Below are 19,185 nucleotides of genomic sequence, written 5' to 3'. Positions count from 1 at the left end.
CATAATTATGCTAAAAAGAAACAGCTTGTGTTGTTTATATGTCTCGATGTGAGCTACTGCAGGTGAAGACATCTCTCAGTTAATTTTAATAAACATAGAGTTTATCAAACATAGATACGATGTGAGATCGTTTAGATTACTAATTAAACTTTCTTTAAAAATAAACCCCAAATGGATTTTGGATTTACTTCCGATGACTGCATCCTCTATGCATGCAAGCCACATCCATATATACAGTGCACTGAAGAGTGATGGATTTGCACAGATGAGGTGCAGTAGTTAACAGCGGGGCCGGACAGAGATTACCTGGAGTAGTTGAAGAGGCGGCTGTCCCACAGGCTGTGCTCCCCTCTGGGTGGAGAGTGGAAGAAACACGAGTCGGAGCCATCGAAGCAGTTCAGGCCGTCCTCGGTGTTCTTGGAGGCGTGGCTGTGAACGACGTCCAGCAGCACCACGATGCCCATTGAATGAGCCACATCTATCAGCTGCTTCAGCTCATCTGGGGTACCGTACCGACTACAAATACACACACATATCCCGTTTTGTATTAGTTCACCATAACCTCACCCTGCTCCAAACACTTCCTGAATGCATGTCCTTAACTGGACTCAATCATTAGCATAATCCAAATATTAAATCTTAAATGTCATTGGTTTTGAGCTTATTTATCCTTCACTTAGCATCACGGGGTGAGCATGTCTACGATTTAAAGAAGTGCAAGAGAGAAAGAATTCTTTCAATATTTCCACTTTGGGGAAATTAATCCTTACACTCTGATTGCTGCCACACATACATGCAACTGATGTAGTGAAATGTCAGAGCAGTCAGGGGTTAGGTGCATTGCTCAAGGATACCTTGGCAGCACCGGCCACCTTCTGGTCCCCAAACCTATTCCATGCAGACTGAGCAAAAGGCACCCCGGCATGCAAACACTGAATTTAGGGTTTAATTAGAATCTGTTTGTGATTCAAATAACCACCAACTTCTTGGATCATTTGTCTATAGATCATCAGTTCCAACCACACAATATACTGGATTTATTTTCTAGAATAATGATATAATTATATAAACTCTTCTATGGTCATTTAATTCTATTTAAAGCGTCATAAAGAAGACACGGTTGAGCTCGCGGGACACTCCACAGAGTAACTGTATGTATGCGTATACACCTCCATATACAACACACACACGTATCTTTGCATACACTTCTCGTATTGTCCAATAACGTCCCGTCTGTCCTTCCAGCTATCATTAGATCAGCTTCCTTGCAAAACAGGACACATAGCGACAGCATTACCCCGCTTCCCGGTACTCAACCGCTCAGGTTTTAAATGATACTGAGGAGATCAATCATGGGTGAAATTACACTATATACATTACACTTTGGGTTTATGCTCTACTCTAAGGAAGGAAGGAGGAATCTCTGAAAGAAGATAAATACTCAGACTAGTCCACCTTTTATCTACGACTCCCTCCACTCTCTGGATTAACAGCAAATGTATTTACAGAGAGATTATTGTTGGTGTCAGACTTCCTAACCTTCACTCGAGGTGACTACTTCTATGAAGTGGGAAGTTGTTCGCCTTCACGATCGGCCCTGCCAATAATCACCAGTTTCTCCAAGACTACTTGCAGTTGCATTAAAAGAAAGATACTGCAAGTGACAGGTAAAGTGCTGTGAATAACATGAGAGATACTGCAAAAAATAAATACACCTTCAAATTATAAAGATTCCTGTCGTGGTTGATTTGGTGACACCTGTGTGTCTGATGGGTCCAGGAGTTCGTTTAAATGACCAGTGGGAGCAGCGAACATGTTGGCTGGAAGGATTCACTGCGTCACTTTGATTCAATAAAGACTAAAGAACACACACACAAGTGTCTTCCAGCATGGCGATACTGAACTCAGGAGTGGCAGACGATGAAAACTACAATACAGACAAGTAATTACCGCATGCAAACAAATTGAGTGGCTGATACTAAAAAAATGTTGACAACAAACACAATAAAAAATGAAAACTATAGAGATCTTAACTTTAAATTCTTAACACAGTTCTGCTATCGACTCTGTAATCAAACACTTACAAAATACATAAATCATACAGGTGAAAAGCATTTACCTGGAAGCAGCAAAGAAACTTGTAATCTGATATCCGAAGCTTGCGTAGTAGGCATGCTCCATGATAGCCATCAGCTGAATACAATTGTAACCTGGATAGAGAGGGCAGAAAAAAACATTATACTAAATCTAAAAAGGATTCATGTGTTTGGAGCTTTTCCTACCAGATTACTGATCTAACTCTATGTAACTCGTGTAAATACTTTAGATATTGGGGGGTTGAGGGGAAAGTGGTGTTAGCATCTCATCTCATTTCCATATGATTCCTCTTAAAGTAAAATAAATCACATCCCAAACATCAGCTAAAAATGTGAATAATTGTTATGAGGTTGGCCACACAAGATGAAAAATGAAGCTAAAGTCATTTTGAAATACTGACATCATCTGAAAAAGTCCGCTCTTATATGTTTGGCCACATTAATTTAGTACAGCAGGCGTCTGGAAACATTGCGACTTAATGCTTTTGACCCGTGTCAGTCAGACCGTATATATGAGCTCCAGGCACTTCCTTTTGACACGAGCTCTAGTATCGTGAAGACAAGCTGTGGCTACAGGGAAACACCAGCTATCAGAGTCATGAGGTCATGTACAACATTTCAAAACGACCTACAAAAAACTGCTTCTATGAATAAGAGAACAACAGGCTTTTAAACTGCCACTGAGCACTCCAGAGGGAGGCCCTGCGGTTTTTCACTGTTGTGTGGAGCGGATTTATTTATTTATATCGCAGCTTCTTTTCAGGCTGGAGAGAGAAAAAAAAAAAAAACTTTGGCATCTGAAGGAGTGTGACAAAGCACTGGGGTGAGAGGAAGTTTCTCTTTTATATTTATATATATATACTCTCTTCACAGTCAAGAAAATGAAATGGCAGGCAAAGGCAGCCGTCACTAGAGACGGTAGAGTTTAGCCTCCTGGAGAATCCTATTGTGCAGATTCCCTCAGCTGCTGCAGGTAGATTCTTTGACAGCTTTTACTCTGGCAGCTTCCTTTCCCACTAGCAGGATGACACAAGCAAGGAAACAGCATTTATCAGATTGCTCCTGGTTTGCTGTGCCAGTCATATCTGTGCCTTTTAATAATGTCAATGCAGCAGGCTGTATTTGAATGCAAAATAACGTCGTATAAACACAACCGCAAACGACACATCCTCATACCTGAACGACAGAATAGGTTGACGGGCTGAATGCAAAAGACGGTGATCTGCTCCATAAGGTTAAAGTAACATTTGAAGCTTGTTCTTTATCAGAAGTTATTATGAGAACGAGCCACACGTAGAAGTTAATGAGGAATAGTAAGACACAGTTCACAACTAATCTTAATCATAGCCGCAAGCGGCAATATGGACGCCATCCTCCAGTCCTGAAATTTAGCAGTGAAGCAGAAAGGTGATGCATATTTTTTGCATTGTTGAAAATCTTCAATCTCTGACCACAGCACCACCATCTGGAAAAAAAAGTTGTCACAATTTAGTTTATGTTGTTTTGGAAGAGGTTGGACCATTATGCTAGTTTGATGAAATTCCAATTCTAAGATATTTTTCAAGATTTTTACCACATCTGATATACTAATTTTATTAAAAGAAATAAAAGAAAATATTGTCTTAAATATGAAAGAAAATGTTGACAGCAATATTCACAGTCACCTGACGATTTTTCTTTTTTTATCGGATGTAATTCAAATATGGAAAAATTGCAGCTAAGGCTGTGCAGCAAAATGAATTTCTTGACTTTTAGACGTTATGAATCATTTTCCAATCTGATCTGATTAATGTAACAATATTCAATAAATAAATTGCCTGTTATCAAACTAATTGTGACAACTTATCATGATATATGCTTTAGGCCATATAATCCATCCTGAGTTCTAGTCTGTATGGTATTTGTTTTATTTGTTTTACTGGATGACATGAGGTGCAGGAAGACGGCTTCGCTCTCCTATTGGCTGTCTGAGCCGAGATCACGGATATGGAAACAAGCTGTCAATTCTGGAGCCATAACTGCTGTGTGGTGTGTACTTGTACTTGGCTGTGGAGCCTTCTTTACAAAACTCTTCCCAGCGGTCAGTGATCCCTTCTGGTCATGCCAGCAAACAGGATGTTGACTTGCTGATTTGGTTTTGTGCAGAGGGAGTGTGACAGGTCTGCCACTGAAAATACTGCTACTGGAGGAAGAGTGGCACTCAAAGCATGTCTGCTGGATTATGGACTAGCATTGACGGGGATGGCACGGGACACTGGAAGGTATAAAAATAATAATAAAAAAAAGCTCTGGAAGCCCTAAGCATTGTTTTTCCATCCACATTCTTGGCTCCGATATGGTGTGTAGGGAGGGAAACAAACATCACCTTATAGCTTCACTTCCTCTCTGTTCTTGGCTGGAGAAGATAAGAAATGTTCTCAAGTTGAGTCAGGAAAAGCTCTGACTGACACGTGGATGAAGAGAATCACAGCAGGATGAACATTGCGCACCGTTTGCAGGCTTCAGGAGCCAACAAAACAAGAGGCCAAATGGGAAGAGAATAATCGAATGGAGGTAACGCGGTCTCACGCCTTACCCAGGTCTTTGATACGAGGCAGCACGTTGGTTGTGAAGTTGGCGTACGAGGCGACCTTTCCCTCAGGTGAAGCGATGCCCACGTGGGCCTCGTACGTTCTCAGGCTCGTGGGCTTCTTTGGCCGAGGATGGATTTGCTGTAGGGGAAACCAGAATAGGATAGAAAATCATGACAGAGTCCAGCAGCTTTTCCTAAAACTTGCTAAAAATACAGTACATTTGGTGAGTAATTATGAAGACACAGTGTGGGTCTCTGCACCAATGTCTTTCCATAGAGGCTGATAATGCTTCTGCACATGTTAAATATTAAAATATCTATTATTAACACTCTCTCTGTTACACAACGGGGAGAAGGACTTGTTTTATACATAGAACCAATTTCCTGATGGCTACCCACCAGGCCTTGTGAACCCACTATTTGAAGTACATGATTGAGCCACTTGTAAATAAAGCGAATATACTGCCACTAAGAGGGCTCCTCTAATTAAAATGGTGGCAAATAACAAGCGATAAAGAAAGCAAGGTGGTCTTTAATGGCCTCTTATTGTTTTGCTTGCGCTCACTTGTGCCGAGGACGTCAAGTGGCATTGAGACACATTCAGACCCTTTCAAATCAGCAGCATCGAGCACCCACATTAAGAGGGGAAACAACACCTGTAGATATTAGATGTGAGGCCGATTTCAAATGCGCCTGTTTGTTTTCACACTGCAAGAAATCAAAGCAGTGATGGGAGGACCGGAACACGGGGGGCTACTTTAAGAGCTGACACCAAGCAAACCCAGCATACAGCATCATTTTAGTGACCGACATTAGCTTGATAATACTTCTTCTTAATTTTGCCTCAAAAATATGAAAGTTGCGATGGGTTTTTTAAGATTAAACATTATTATGAAGGATCAGATCAGTTTTTCACTTTCATTTTACCTTTTCCCTGGCATCCTGCTGCAAAAAGACACGGATAATCGCTGCTTACATTAAACAAGGTCCTCTTGCAACACTGACAGCTCAGAAAAAGCTTCCAGTAGCAGAAATGACTGCACTGCACTGGTGTTTTTTTATAATCTAGATTTTTGTATCATCTTTTTTACCGGGTTTTCATATAAAAATATACAAATAAATCAATACAATTTAAAAAAAAACACTGAAAAAATCATTAAATAAAACCATTAAAAGAATAACTTGCAATGTACGGATGAGGGGGATCCCAGTGAACCCAGTCATAGATGACGGCTTTCTCCTCCTTCGTCACATATTTTGCCCAGGGTGAGATCCGGTACAGCCGCTCACCCTCCTTGGTGTGAACCACCACCTGGGAAAATGATATAAATGAGTGTTTTGTTATAGCAAGGGCACTTAAACAAAGACACAGAGAGGGGACATTCAAAAGACACAACGGTCACTTTACATAAGGTGAGAGGGATGTCGTCTAATAAGTGGACGAAGGATATGGACCACGTGGTAGCATTGGAAATCTTGATGACAAGAGGAAAGGCAGAAAAAGGATAATAGTATATAAACTAGAATGCAAAGTGAAAACACAGCTGCAAAAAAGGAAAAAGAATTAGGCAGAAATAAGAGTCCTCGAAGAGGCCTGGCCACAAATCATCGTAGGTCCTCTCGACTCCTGCACGTTTCTGTCTGAATCTATGTGATTTTAAAGTCAGCATTTATTTACATCTTCCAGCCATGAAATGCTTACATCATAAAACTGTGCTGCTACTCTCCATCCATTATACAGGAAAGATGGCGCAGACTGTTCAGCCAATAAACCAAACATTTTTCAATGTGTCAAAATGAAAGCTGCCCTCTTCCAGAGAGCAGCTCCCTGCTCTCCAAAGCAAAACCCACAGCTTTAAAACTCTTCTAGTGGGCTCCCAGACACACTCAAGACATAATATGGAGTTGAGGAAAAAAAGAGCTACAATATTGACCAGAAGAAAAGTTGTGGTGAATCTGGATTCAATGGTAATTATGCTGTGTTTTATTTTGTGAGCAACTCCTCTGTTGGTTTTAACACAGACATTCACTGGCACATCTTGAGAAAGAGAGCAATTTAGAAAAATAGGAAATCTCAATCATTATCCTTTGCCTCTCATCTATAATGTCTGCAATTCAGGATTGGAAGGGGGTCAAATAAGCATACTTTGGAAATCTAATTGACTGCCTCGATCAGTCAAATAAGAAAGGAGAAAGCCAGCGTGAGAGCTGGAAAAGCCCACCAAGAAATCGATCCTGTTGTGTTGCCCACAGTATGTGTTCACCCTGTTTTGTCCCCTGCAGAAACAGGCATTAGAACCCAACTAATTCTGGCTACTGTTGTGAAGTAATGACTGTTCCAATGCCACCTGCCTGCGAGCCGTTGGCCAGACCCCCCTCTGGGGTTTTTTCATTATGGCCAGGCCACCTGGGGGTTAGCTGCCGAGCTCCCCTTATGACATGCTTCACTGTTTATAGGATTACGAAAAGATAGTTGGATAAATGGACTGGCATGAAGCCTGATAGAGCGATGGTCCTTCAGACAAATTGGCCAGCATTAGGCACATTAAAGAAAAATCAGACTGCTGGGCAAACTGGGGGGGGTGGGAGTGTATGAACAGGAAAAACAACTAAGAGACGGGCAATATGCGAGAAGTTTGGTACGGATGAAGAAGTGGGTGTTTGATCGCTTAGACAACACTTTGGTTCACTTCTTTAAAGTCTTGCATTCTCGCAGCATAAAGAGCTCATTGCAAATACCGCACCCGCAAAAGGACACTGCTTGTTTATGGAGACAAATTGGGCCATGAACAAAGGGGATGGAAGGGCAAGCTGCTCTACACGAGAGTGATTGGAGCTTCGCTTGTGCTTCCATGAGGGAGTGCTGTGGAACTAATTCTAAAGTGAAGCTCACAGCGAGACAGCCATTCATAGGCAGCGGGGGTGCACAAGGAAAGGCCAGGTGCCAGCGTTTCCATCTGCTTCTTATCGTCCTTAGACTGACCTCCGCTGACAATGGGAGCTGGGCAGCCTGTCCAGGGCGCAGGAGTGTGCCAATGATGACCCGGTCCCAAGGAGAGTGGCGCCACGGTGCCATCCATTCCGCGTCTGGCATCTCATTTCAGGATTATTTCTCATCCACGCTGTTTGCTTGGGAGACAATGCATAATGGGGGGTGCGTCTTTTGCATTTAACCCTGATGAATTATTTACTAAAACCAATCACCTACACCCACCGCGGGCTGTGTTTTGCACAGACAACCGCGGCACAATGTCCTGAGAGATACCTGCCGCAGATGGAGCTTAAATAAAAGCTATCAGCTGGGCTCCTCGTGGTGTACCTACCCTCCGCTGTGCTGATGGTGTACATACAGTCATCTCCCTTCTGCGTACTGTGAGTATGACATGTCGTTGACGGCGACACGCAGGCTTTCGCTTGGTTCATAAGACGCCACATGACTGGGAATCTTCCTCACATATTACAGTGACAAGTTTTCATACCGCCGTGGCAAGATGACTCCTACTGAGGGCGTGAAAATAGGTATGAAGATGTTCTGCGCTCTACCTTGAGTTTGGTGTTATGATCCACAGCTGGAGTCTTGTCATACTTGGGGGGTACAATCAGTTCCCACTTGCCAAATTCTTTCTTGGTGTAGGGGTGGGAGAATTTGTCCCAGCCATCTATGTGGAAACACAGAGGATTTAAACACATTGAATTAACTGGTTTACACGGAGCCAAACATCAGTTCTGATCAGCTGCATCCCGACCAGAGAAAGCCACACGATTATGACAGAGCAGCCCGAGTCAGCACATGAATCTCTCTCGTCCATTCGGTGTCTGCTGGTATGAAGTGATCACAGACCTGAAGATTTGGACAAAGTCTGAAAAAATAAATAGTTTCTGTAGCACAATGTTTCTATCGCTTTTATCACCTTGCGACTCCTCAGATCCATCTTTTGGCCCAAGTCTTGACCCCCAGGTTGAAAAGCACCATTATAAACAATAACCTCTTGTTTCAAGCCTGACACAGGTTTAATGTGCTATTCTCACCAAAACAATGCTCATATTACTACTATAACTGTGCTGTATTGCTTGCATATTATTTCTATTTAAAGCCTGTCAATGTGTGTTTTTCATGTCGTTATAGCTTCTTGTAAAGTATTGTGCAGCTCTGTGTGTTGCTTTTAGTGTCTTTTTTGATTTTGCCACTAGGAATCGCTCCAGTCAGAAATTTTAAAAGCCAAACACAGTGGCCTTAATTAGTTTTCATTGGAAATAAAACAATTAACAGATGCATTCTTCATTATTACAGCAGGGTGTTGCCACTTTACCTAACAACAGCTTGAGCTGATAGCCACCACTGTGGCTTTCGCTCAATTCTAATATTCCCCTGTGGTCACAGGGCCGCTGTCTTTTTCTGAAATCTTCACTCCGTCCTCGAAACAATTTCTCCAACTCTCCCTCTCTCATTTAAAACCTCTTGCCGAATTCTTTCTTGTTGTTTTTGTACTCTGCACTGATCTCCTGCACCCTGTGACTTTTGCAGCAGTGAGTAAAGCAGCAGGCTCAATAATTTAAAAGAAAAACTGATAAAATACCACTTCACTGCTTAGTGAATTATATCTCTGAGGAGAACACCAGAGAGGCATTACATTCATAACCTGCTGATACCACATTACCAATTGTCACTGACTGACAGGAATATATTAGGACACAAAACATTTATTATAAAGCAGCCACCTTGGCATGCCAATTTAGGACGTTGTTTTTATTCAGTAATCCATATCTGCTTGCTATTCATGAGCAAAAACAACGGCAGGATGGAAAATGAATCACAGGAGATGCTCCAGAAGTGACCGGGCACGACACCAGCCCTTTGCACAAGCAGACCAAGTCATATTTTTTCACAATGCATTTATCTCCCTTTGCTTAAATTCCTCTGAAAACAAACAAGCAAACAAAAAGGCAAAAATCTGTGCACTATGCATCCAACCTGCACCATATTCATGACTAGGGCTGCTGGGCTGTTTCCACACTTACTATGAAATTGAAATCAAATAATATGACTGAGCCGTGTCAAAATGTAATCTCTCACAGAATTGAATGTTGGGATTGAGCTGCGGCCCAAGGTCCTGGGAAGATAATTAAAAAAGGAACAGGAGAAATACGGAAAGAGGGAATGGCAGCAACAGACCTAACCAGCACAAAAAACGTGGAGGGACAATAAACAAATTGACAAATCTCTGATTTGGCACACTGTGTCAATCTGAGGGTATTACTATTAGCATTTTGCTTTCCTTTATCACTACCTGCAGGGTGTCGGTCCAGTGTGGCTGTGGCACAAAGACATGTGTTTGTTCTGTGCTTGGCAAATTGTATTTGAGTTATGTGCACAGGTCTGAATTCTTCCACCATCCTTCTTGTTTCTCTACTATTACATGTTTTGTATTTCTTATTTGTCCGCGGAGAGTAATATATTACTACTGGCATGTGTAATAGAACTCAGTGCATTAATATATTTGATAAAGGGAAGAAAAAAGACACTAAAAAATAAAGAAAATGACACAGAGAGCTTGTATTACCTCGCATATCTGTTTGATAGATGAAAGCAAGTCTCATTTAATCTTGTTAATGATGATAAAAATAAATAAATTTGCTGCATTTTCACAGCCCACATTAACGGAAAATAACACTCAAAAGACTATTAACCTGAAATTACTTTCAAAGTTGGGTCTGGAGGGAATGGAGATTTCAGTGCAAACACAGAGGTTGCACTCACTCGACAACTTTGCAGGCAATGATGAAATAACCAGCTACTAAAATATTAACAAACACTCCCACATTCAAAAGAACCCCCTTCAGTATGCAAGTTTATCCTGTGTAATCAATATTTTCCACATTTCCTACTCCCAGGTTGGTTGATCAAAAGGGCTGATACCCTTGTACCGCAGTTGTCCGCTTTTTCTTTTTTTTTTGCTTTTTGTGTTCAAGAGTGCAGAAATGTCACATTTCTTATTTAATGCACCATGAAGATATGCAACCTTTCTATTTGCACTGAAATCTCCTTTTCCTTTTCCTGGTCCCAGTAGTGTGTGGAACTCCACACTAAAGCGCCACTTTCTTTTTAGTAATCTGATTTATTATTGCAAATTGATTGTTACTCATACAACTGGAATGGGGCCTACTTTCATCTCTGTGCTTGCTGCATACCATTCCAAAAAAAAGGAGGATTTCTTAACACAAAAGACTCACTACTTTGTCAAAAATAATTAATAGCAAAAAAACAACAACTATGAGGTTAACGTACCAACTACCTGCTTTTTAGTCAATTCTGTAGGAACTGTAACACGTTAAAACACAGATCATGCATGTGTCCATAGTAAATGAGCAGCAGTAAAATTCAGTGGAAGCTTTGGGGAGAGGATCTGGACATTACACTGCTGACATGTTGTTCGGGAGCTGACATTTCTCCTCAGGCTACTCACTGAAGTCGCCGGTGAGGAAGAGGGCTTCTGCAGCTGGAGCCCACTCCTTAAAAACCAGGCTGTTGTCAGGCTGTCGCTGCACACCGAAGGTATTGTAGCTGCGTGTGAACTGGTCGAAGCCTCCCTCTGCCTCCTCCAGCTGGAGAAGCTGCTTCTGTAGCAGCTCATACCTTCAAACCACAGGGAACACAAACAAAACTGTATGAATTCAATGGAAAATCCACCACTGGATACACAATCCGTTGGATACATACATGTTAAACATCATCACTCAGCGATGTCGAAGAGATTTCCATTATTTTGCACTGAAGTGATTGATTTTTTTATTTGCGATCTCCCATTGCATCAAGCTGTCTCCTCTGCTTCTACTCAGCTGGCATTTTCCTCCAATTCCCAGAATGCTCCCAGAGAAAATTCAGGTCAGGGGGTTAACGTGTTAGGTGGAGAGAAAAATAAAACTAGCAACTGAGATAACTGTGTGAGGATTTCTCCAGCTTTCTCTCTGTATGACTGCTGACTGTCACTGGAAATAAAAGGAGTCAAGGATTTGATTTGAGTTCCTGACAAAAAAACTGATGTTAAGGTTAATTATTAAAGGGAAATATTCATTTCATGCAATCGGTTACATATAAAATAATGGCACACCACATCTTCCTTTCCAAAGAACATCTACAACTCTCCACAGGAGAGGATAAAGCAGTGGAAATTATAATGGAATTGTCTTTTTTTGTTCTGGTAAGTACTCACAAAGGCAGCACAAGACAATGACATGTAAACACACAACATATCATCAAATAAAAGTTACCGACAAGGAAGATACCAATCAGTAATTACCACTGATGCTACCATTACCAGAAGAAGCAGCCGCTCTATTGTACCCTGTCAGTGTTTTCACTTTTCACCCATTAACAGCGACTCATAACAGGACAGTTACTAGTGGAAGCAATTTTCAAAACCACTGGTCACACCGGAGAGTCATTCCAACACAAACAAAAACATATTTCACAAAGTGATTAATGACTTCCACTGATTCCTCTGTCAAACAGTCTTAAATTTAGCAGCTTGCCCATTTTTCTTAAAGATTCTAGGACTCAAAACTCAGTACATTCTGCTCACGCAAGCATAATTAAACACTTTAATTGTAATGCTTCAGAATCTTCCAAGAAATTAAGCACTTAAAGTGTGTGCCGACTAACAATCACTGTAAAATGACAAATTGTGCCTTAGAATAAATAGATGAACTCCTGCACGCGCGGTGCACTGTAGCAGCGCACAGTGCCGCGTCTCAGTGTTTCCACGCTAACGTTATCTTTGAGGTCCTACCTCCAGATGCAAACCTGCCTCATTCCCTCAAGAATGTGTGACTACAGGCATATCCGGAGAGATAAACCTCTGTCTGTTACCTTCAACTGGGAAGGATAGACTAACTACTTTGCAATTTATCTCACTTAAGTTCCTGCAGCCAGCTGGTGTCCATATCAGATTCCCCCTGGTACAGAAAGCCTCTTTCAGCCAGCTGAGTTAAGTGCACTCTCCCCTATAGCCCTGAAGCCAAGCTCAGACTGGCCTGTGAATGCCCTGGGGCTAGTCATGATGGGCTGAAGTAACAGCTCGATTTCTCAGCAGCTGCTCCCTGTGTTGAGCATAGTGGATACAGACAGTGCTTGCCAAATGTAAACCTTTAAAGTCCAACCAATGCTGCCACATGCCTCCTTTGCCACTTTGTCACCATTTCAAGAATATGCTGAAAGGAAGGACAAAGGGAGGACTCGCATAAGGGCAGAGCTCCACTGCCACAGTATTAATAGGCATGAAAGTCATGCCTATGATTATAACAAATGAGTTCCAGAAGGTTGGACCAGTGGGAATAGGAAGCCAAAATCCTGTATTGATGCAGTATTCACGGCACATCCCTTGTGTCTGTTTCCACTTGAGATTGCAGCAAGGAGGCGAGATCAGACCACACATCACAAATGAATTGTCCCACAATTCATTTCAGGACATCATTAACAGAGTTGAAGCTATAGGCGGAATCACTTTGATTTATTTTCCTATTATTTATACTCAGACGGAAACTGTCTGCGAGCACCCTTGCTGTCCTCTGTGCCGTTATCAACAAATTTTATTTTGATGAAGTTGTCACTCTTCCTCTTCTTCATCCTGGCACATGGCGCCACATCTCTATACCATGCCCCCCTTTCTGTCTTCTTACAAATTCTACAGTTTAATACAATATCTAGCAGAAGACTGCACATGGTATCCATAAGCAGCAGGCCGTAAGACACTCTCTCATCAGGCTGCAGAGAGCGGAGCCTCCGAGTGTGACCGTTCCATCACATATGGCAAGCCTTCTTTCTCCAACACTGGCCCTGAATTTCTAATAAAGCCAAGTCAATGACAGAATAGCAGATCTGGAGCTCAGTTCATAACTGTTGTCTTCCCGTCTTCACTTAAAGCCATCACATTTCTTAACAGGCATGTTAGGAGCTATGAGCACAATTTTGCCAGCTCATGTATTCAATCTAGTAATTCCCAATTAAAGCTAAAATTACAGCCCATAGATATATATGTTTACATGAGCCAAACAAATAAAAATAACAAAAAAAGATTAAAATATAAGCATCTTTTGCAGCAGGAAAATAATTGATCTCAGTTTGAATGTGCTACCATCTTATGCTTAAAGGCAAGACCAGTTATAAGGCCAATACATGCCTGATGTTTATAAGAGAAGATAGACTGATGACCACTTCTCAGTAGAACAAAGCAGTAAGAAATGCCGCTGCTCATTGTCAGGTAGTGCACGGCAAAAGACACTACTAATCCCTGCAGCCAGAAATTACAAAAGAGTTTTGTCCTGTCCCCTATTCGGTGGTAATAGAGCAGCAGGAGATTATAGATGTGAGGCACAGATTACAGCCCCAGCTCTCTTATCTCTTGGTTTGGGTAACTGTTCTTTATCTCCAAAGCTACTGGAGAAAATATGACGCATGACACAACAGAGATATTACTCGTACAGATATTACTGCAGCCAGCAACATAAGTGACAGACATCAAGAACCAGTCCAATCACTGAGTCCTTCCTAGTTGGACAAATTTCTATTTTCTAGTTTAAGTCAACCAAATATTCCTTAGAAGTTGGAATTGTTGTTTTTTTCTCTTTGTCCTAAAGTCACAAGCTGAGGCACAGACCAAGAAGACACTGACAGTGTGACCTGTGGAGAAAACAGTCCTAAAAGAGAAGACCAAGGCTCAGAAGGCAAGAAAGAAAGTTAATGCTCTCCTGAAAATCAAAGCCAAAGTTCAGGAGGTGCTGGAGAAGGTGTGTCGGTAAAGATCTCATCGATGGGACAGCTGGGGCTTACAGGGGGCTCAAGACAACAGACCAGCTGGGGTCCCTCTCCTGAATAAGAGAAACTTGACTTCAGCGCTGAAGCACTGTGAGGAGCAGCAGGAGATCGATCCTCTTGCAGAGACAGGAGGAGAAGATGCCCCCCCCACCAGGGACCACAGAGGGGGTCAACTAAACCCCACAGGACACAGAACTGTGGAGGACAAAGAAGCAGAGCGGCGTGATGTCCAGGCTGGATGATCTGGAGATAAAAAGCCCGAGAGGAAAAGTTGGATAGGCTAGTTCTTCCCATGTGTGGCTCCTGGGATGGAGGACCAGCAGCACTGCTTCAACCACAACATGTGGACGATGTCTCGTTGAATTGTCTTCCAGAGGTTTTGTCTCATTTACATTATTCATTGAGCTTTTCTGGTGAGTCTTGTGAGAGAACTTGGGCTGGTTTAAGAGCCTTTACTTGATAACTGTATATGAAACTGGCATAACAAAACAAACCCTAAGAATTCCTGCACTCCACATAAACTATATCTGTATAGATATTCTGATCATAATCCACCTGTTAAAACCCCCCCCACAGAGCAGCTGAACTCTGCCACCTCTTCATACACTCACTGTTAGACAATCGGGCATCTAAATTTAGAGCGAGTGTTCAGGTCTGTTGCTTTGTGTGTGAGTGATGGTGACAGCTGAAGCACATTTGTGGCAGGACAGTCTACAACTGCCTGCAGAAGCATAAAAAGCTTTCCTCCTCCTGAGCTCAGCTTGCCTATAGAACTTCCATACCTCCCGGTGGCAAGGTGACTCTAAAATAATGCCATTAACGTACTCCTTTCACTAAGTGCATTAATGAGCCTAATGAGGGACCTGAATATTAGCATAGGTTGATTGATGAAAGCTTAAATTCCCTGCTAACCTCCTACCTTTGTTGACCCTCAAGCAAGGTGATGGGAAAATAGAGCTACATTTAAAGATGGTAGATAAAACATTCACTTATTATAATACAACAGATAATGATCCAGTCATTCTAATAATTCCTACTGGCCAAGGAAGTGTAACTTATCTTTAATTCCAGTATTTCAGCTGGTTGCTTTTCAGTCAGAGCACATGCATCGGTAGCCATCACTTCAAAGTCAATAATCAGTTTTGCTTTAAATATATTGCATCACCATCACAAGCTTAAGACTCAGACTTATTGCTGTATTTTCACTTTGAAATGAGTTGTGATGACATACTCAAATCTCTGCAAAAACTCTTTGCCATAATAAGTAGCAGTCCCAGTGCTCCCTACTTTCATTTGCTCCAATTTAGGAGATTCATGGTGCCACGAGCTGCAAAATCCTAGCAGCACTTCCTGCAGACTTGTGCAACAGGAAGGGTAAATAATGAAGCATGTCAACAGAGCACTGCTCACTGGGGCTGTAACCTGCATGCAGCATCAACGGTTGTTTTCACAATCAATCTGAAACTAGCATCCGGATAAAATAAAATAAGAGCTGCCTGCAACCACGGAATAACTAATTAGGACAGGAGGCTTGCAAAATCCGCTGGAATCCTTTTAACTGTCGTGCATAGAGGCTGTATCTGGTGTGAACCAAAGTTCAACAAACCTGAGCAGCCTTGAGCCATGACACCGTGGTGAAATCTAAAGAATCAGTCAGTGTGGTCAGAGGTCTCTTTCTGATAAGCCATCTGAATTCTTAGCACTGTGCAGCGCAGCGAGCCCTCAGCGGACTCTGCATGACAACGCAGCCTGAGAAAGCTCTTGATTTCTATGCCTGCGTTCCTGATGCGGTGTTTGGACTCTGGGCCTTAGAACACCAGGGGCTCGTCCAGAATCAACCTTCAAACAGCAGCGGTGCTATATGTAAAATAATTTATGTGTAACTTTCATCAGCGAGACAGGTGTTTGAGACTCGTGTAGGGCTTGTTGAAGCCTAACAATCCCAAGCTGTGTCTGAGATGGAACCGACACGCTCATCTCTCTGCAAGGCTAGAGCCCTGTTCACATGCTTCAAACACAAAGCAGGTGGTCCCTTGCCTGCCACATTAGAGACATGATCTGACACAGTAATGACAATGGATTAAACTTTACAGTCTCTAAGCAGAGCCTTTAAGGCCTCGTTTCGGATTTGACCCAATGGTAAGCAGACACCGTAGCAATCCGAGCTGTAGATCATTATCTGTGTGCTTGTGAGTAAAAAACATTCCACTCATCTCTTTTAAACAGAAATCCAGCGGGTAAGGCTAATTTGAGATGAGGTGGGGAATTGCACTAAAGAATTTTGCTGCCATTTTGTCAGCCAAATGCCCTTCCATCCATAAATGAGCCTTGAAAGGACCTTTTCAAGAAAGAAATATTTTTTTCTATGCAGTCAGCGTTGCATTTTTAGTACTTAAGTGATAGTACTCAAGTCATTATGCGATATATATATTTTTAAGTACACCCCTTCATTTTAGTCCAGTCTGTTTATCAGGTTAAAAATCTGAAGTCACAGCAGTTAAAAAGCACAAGATCCAAAAATAAATGACCATAAAAAGAAGTAAAAAAATAAATAAACATGAGAGTGCAGTCTATTGACTTACAGAGAGTGTCTATTTACTTTTGGAGATTAGTTCAGACACAAGGTCAGAGCATGTATCACTGAAGGACGGGGCCTCCTCTGGTCTCTGTCAGGTACTGCACGCATTTAAGAACATTTGTATTTAAAACATGTTTGTTTCAGTGTTCACAACAAGCACATGCTCACGCAAATATTCACTAATCAGCAAAACTGACGTGTATGGACTTGACGCTCAGATCATTAAACTTTCATTAAGTTTTCTCTCTCCTCGCGTTATCCTGGCATGTGAACACCTCGGTCTACACTCTCACAATCACAACAATGCTACAAGGATCTTGGACAGCTTGGCAAAAAATGTAAAGCGCAAATCCAAAAACAAAGTACATAAATCTGTATACAGCAGATTCTGGTTCATTTGGACTGTGTGCCTCTAAATGACAATGACATAAATCTCAGAGATAGATGTCAAGACATCTTCTAATGAGCAAGGCTCTTATTTTATTCATCAGAATTTTCTATCCTGGTTTGTGCATTTCTGTCATAAATATATGACTCAATTAAGAGTCATATGTCATGCAAACATATTCTAGTCTGACCACAGCATATTGGAATCTACTTGTATGTTTTATGTGATACCATCAACCACCTTTGGCAACTGCAGAAACAACGTGATTGGAATTTGTGGTGGACATAATCCCAGATTAATAAATGCACCAGCCCACACACACACACATACTGCACACTTACTGGCACCACACACATACGCAGTCAGCTACTTTAAACTTGCACCCCAATAATTAATTTGTATGGAAGCCAAATCGAGGCTGAAGGGGAAAACCGTGCAGCATATGAGTACAGCGTAAAGTCAATTAATGTCTGAGATGTTATTTGTATTGCAGAGCTTTTTCACAATGCAAAAAAAAAAAAAAAAAACAGAAAAACTGTAGCTGGGGAATGTGCTGTGAGCGGGAAGCTGGATTTTAATCCAATTTAAAAACACATTTCAGGAGAACTGATGCTTCGATAACAGCGAGACAATGAAAATGAAAAGTCAGTGGCAGTCAAATGAAGCTCATAGTGATGCTGGCCCGCACTGACGCACCGGATGCAGCCGCGTGGGGAACAGGCGCGAGCTCCAGCCCGAAGCACCGCCTCGCGACGCAACGTGGACGTCACCTGAAACGCGTGCTCTTCAACTGTCAGAGGAAGTTGAGAGACGTCTTGCTTTCTTCAGCTACTCGTCACCTAACGTTGAAAGAGTTGCTGGTGGCGGCTCATTAATTTTGCACATCTTTTAAACGCGTATCGTTCAGCGGGCTGGGAAAGAGGGAGACCAGAAGGCTCGAGCTGTCGCGCGAGAGGGGAGCGCAGCCCTGCGCAGCCCTCCCCTCTACCCAAATGTCAAACCTGCACACACAAGGTGACTCTCTGTTGTGTTGCAAACATCGCTTTAAGTCTGTTAGTTGTGTATTTGTTATTTCAAGACACGAGCGCCAGCTTCCACCTGGCTTCTGTTCGCCGGGGACTGATTTTGGCGACACGCTGCGCACAAAAACCGCCGTTTGAGCCGTGTTTTACCTCCTCTTGAAGTCCTTCTCGTAGGCTTTTAGGTAGGGATCCATTTGGAGGAGGCAGCTGAACTCGGGAATTGTAACACTATCCTCTGAGTCTGCCATGGTTTCTCCAGACGGAAGCAATCGAGCACCGATTGCTGCTGACAGCGTCAGGAACAGAGGACAGGCATGCACTGTGTGCCAGCTTTTAGTGTCCGGAGACAACAAATAGTACGGCGTCTTTCTGTCAAGTCCGTCCCATTGCAACGTGCGGTGTTTCCTGCGAGTCAGGTAGCGCTGCTGTGATAGGCTGCAGTGTAACTTTAAGATGACAGCAGAGGAAGCACCTGGCGCGTCAGAGGAAGATGACTCTGATTTGTATGCAGATGTGCAGCTTTGTAGGCTGTGAATCAGCTGCACGTCTGTCAAGAAATTCCACCTGCTAAAACAAAATCACTGCAGATGTAATATGTGTGGTATTCAATCGCTAAAGTCTGCCTCCTTGGTTAGCACAGCCTCTTAAAAAATGACCATATTATTATGGTATTTTGTGTGAATATTCACTCTCGTAAAGGCTGATCCGTTATGTGTTG

The 19,185-nt window shown here is 42.3% G+C and overlaps 1 protein-coding gene across 1 annotated transcript in view; it reads right to left on the bottom strand.

Moving 5' to 3' along the window:
* gbe1b (glucan (1,4-alpha-), branching enzyme 1b) overlaps positions 1-18,783 on the bottom strand; it is a 74,389-nt gene extending 55,606 nt beyond the window's left edge. Inside the window, exons 1-7 of the mRNA XM_041940368.1 lie at positions 18,618-18,783; positions 11,133-11,302; positions 8,212-8,327; positions 5,855-5,980; positions 4,672-4,807; positions 2,120-2,210; positions 307-516 (exon numbers count right to left, since the gene is read on the bottom strand). Coding sequence (XP_041796302.1) covers positions 307-516; positions 2,120-2,210; positions 4,672-4,807; positions 5,855-5,980; positions 8,212-8,327; positions 11,133-11,302; positions 18,618-18,715 — 947 coding nt within the window. The 5' untranslated portion in view covers positions 18,716-18,783. The remainder of the gene's footprint in view (positions 1-306; positions 517-2,119; positions 2,211-4,671; positions 4,808-5,854; positions 5,981-8,211; positions 8,328-11,132; positions 11,303-18,617) is intronic.
* Between the last annotated feature and the right edge of the window lie 402 nt (positions 18,784-19,185).

The sequence above is a fragment of the Chelmon rostratus genome, chromosome 7 (genome assembly GCF_017976325.1).
Source record: "Chelmon rostratus isolate fCheRos1 chromosome 7, fCheRos1.pri, whole genome shotgun sequence".
Classification (NCBI taxonomy): domain Eukaryota; kingdom Metazoa; phylum Chordata; class Actinopteri; order Chaetodontiformes; family Chaetodontidae; genus Chelmon; species Chelmon rostratus.
The sequence above is the reverse complement of the archived record's forward strand: the minus strand, read 5'-3'. Positions and strand labels throughout refer to the sequence as shown.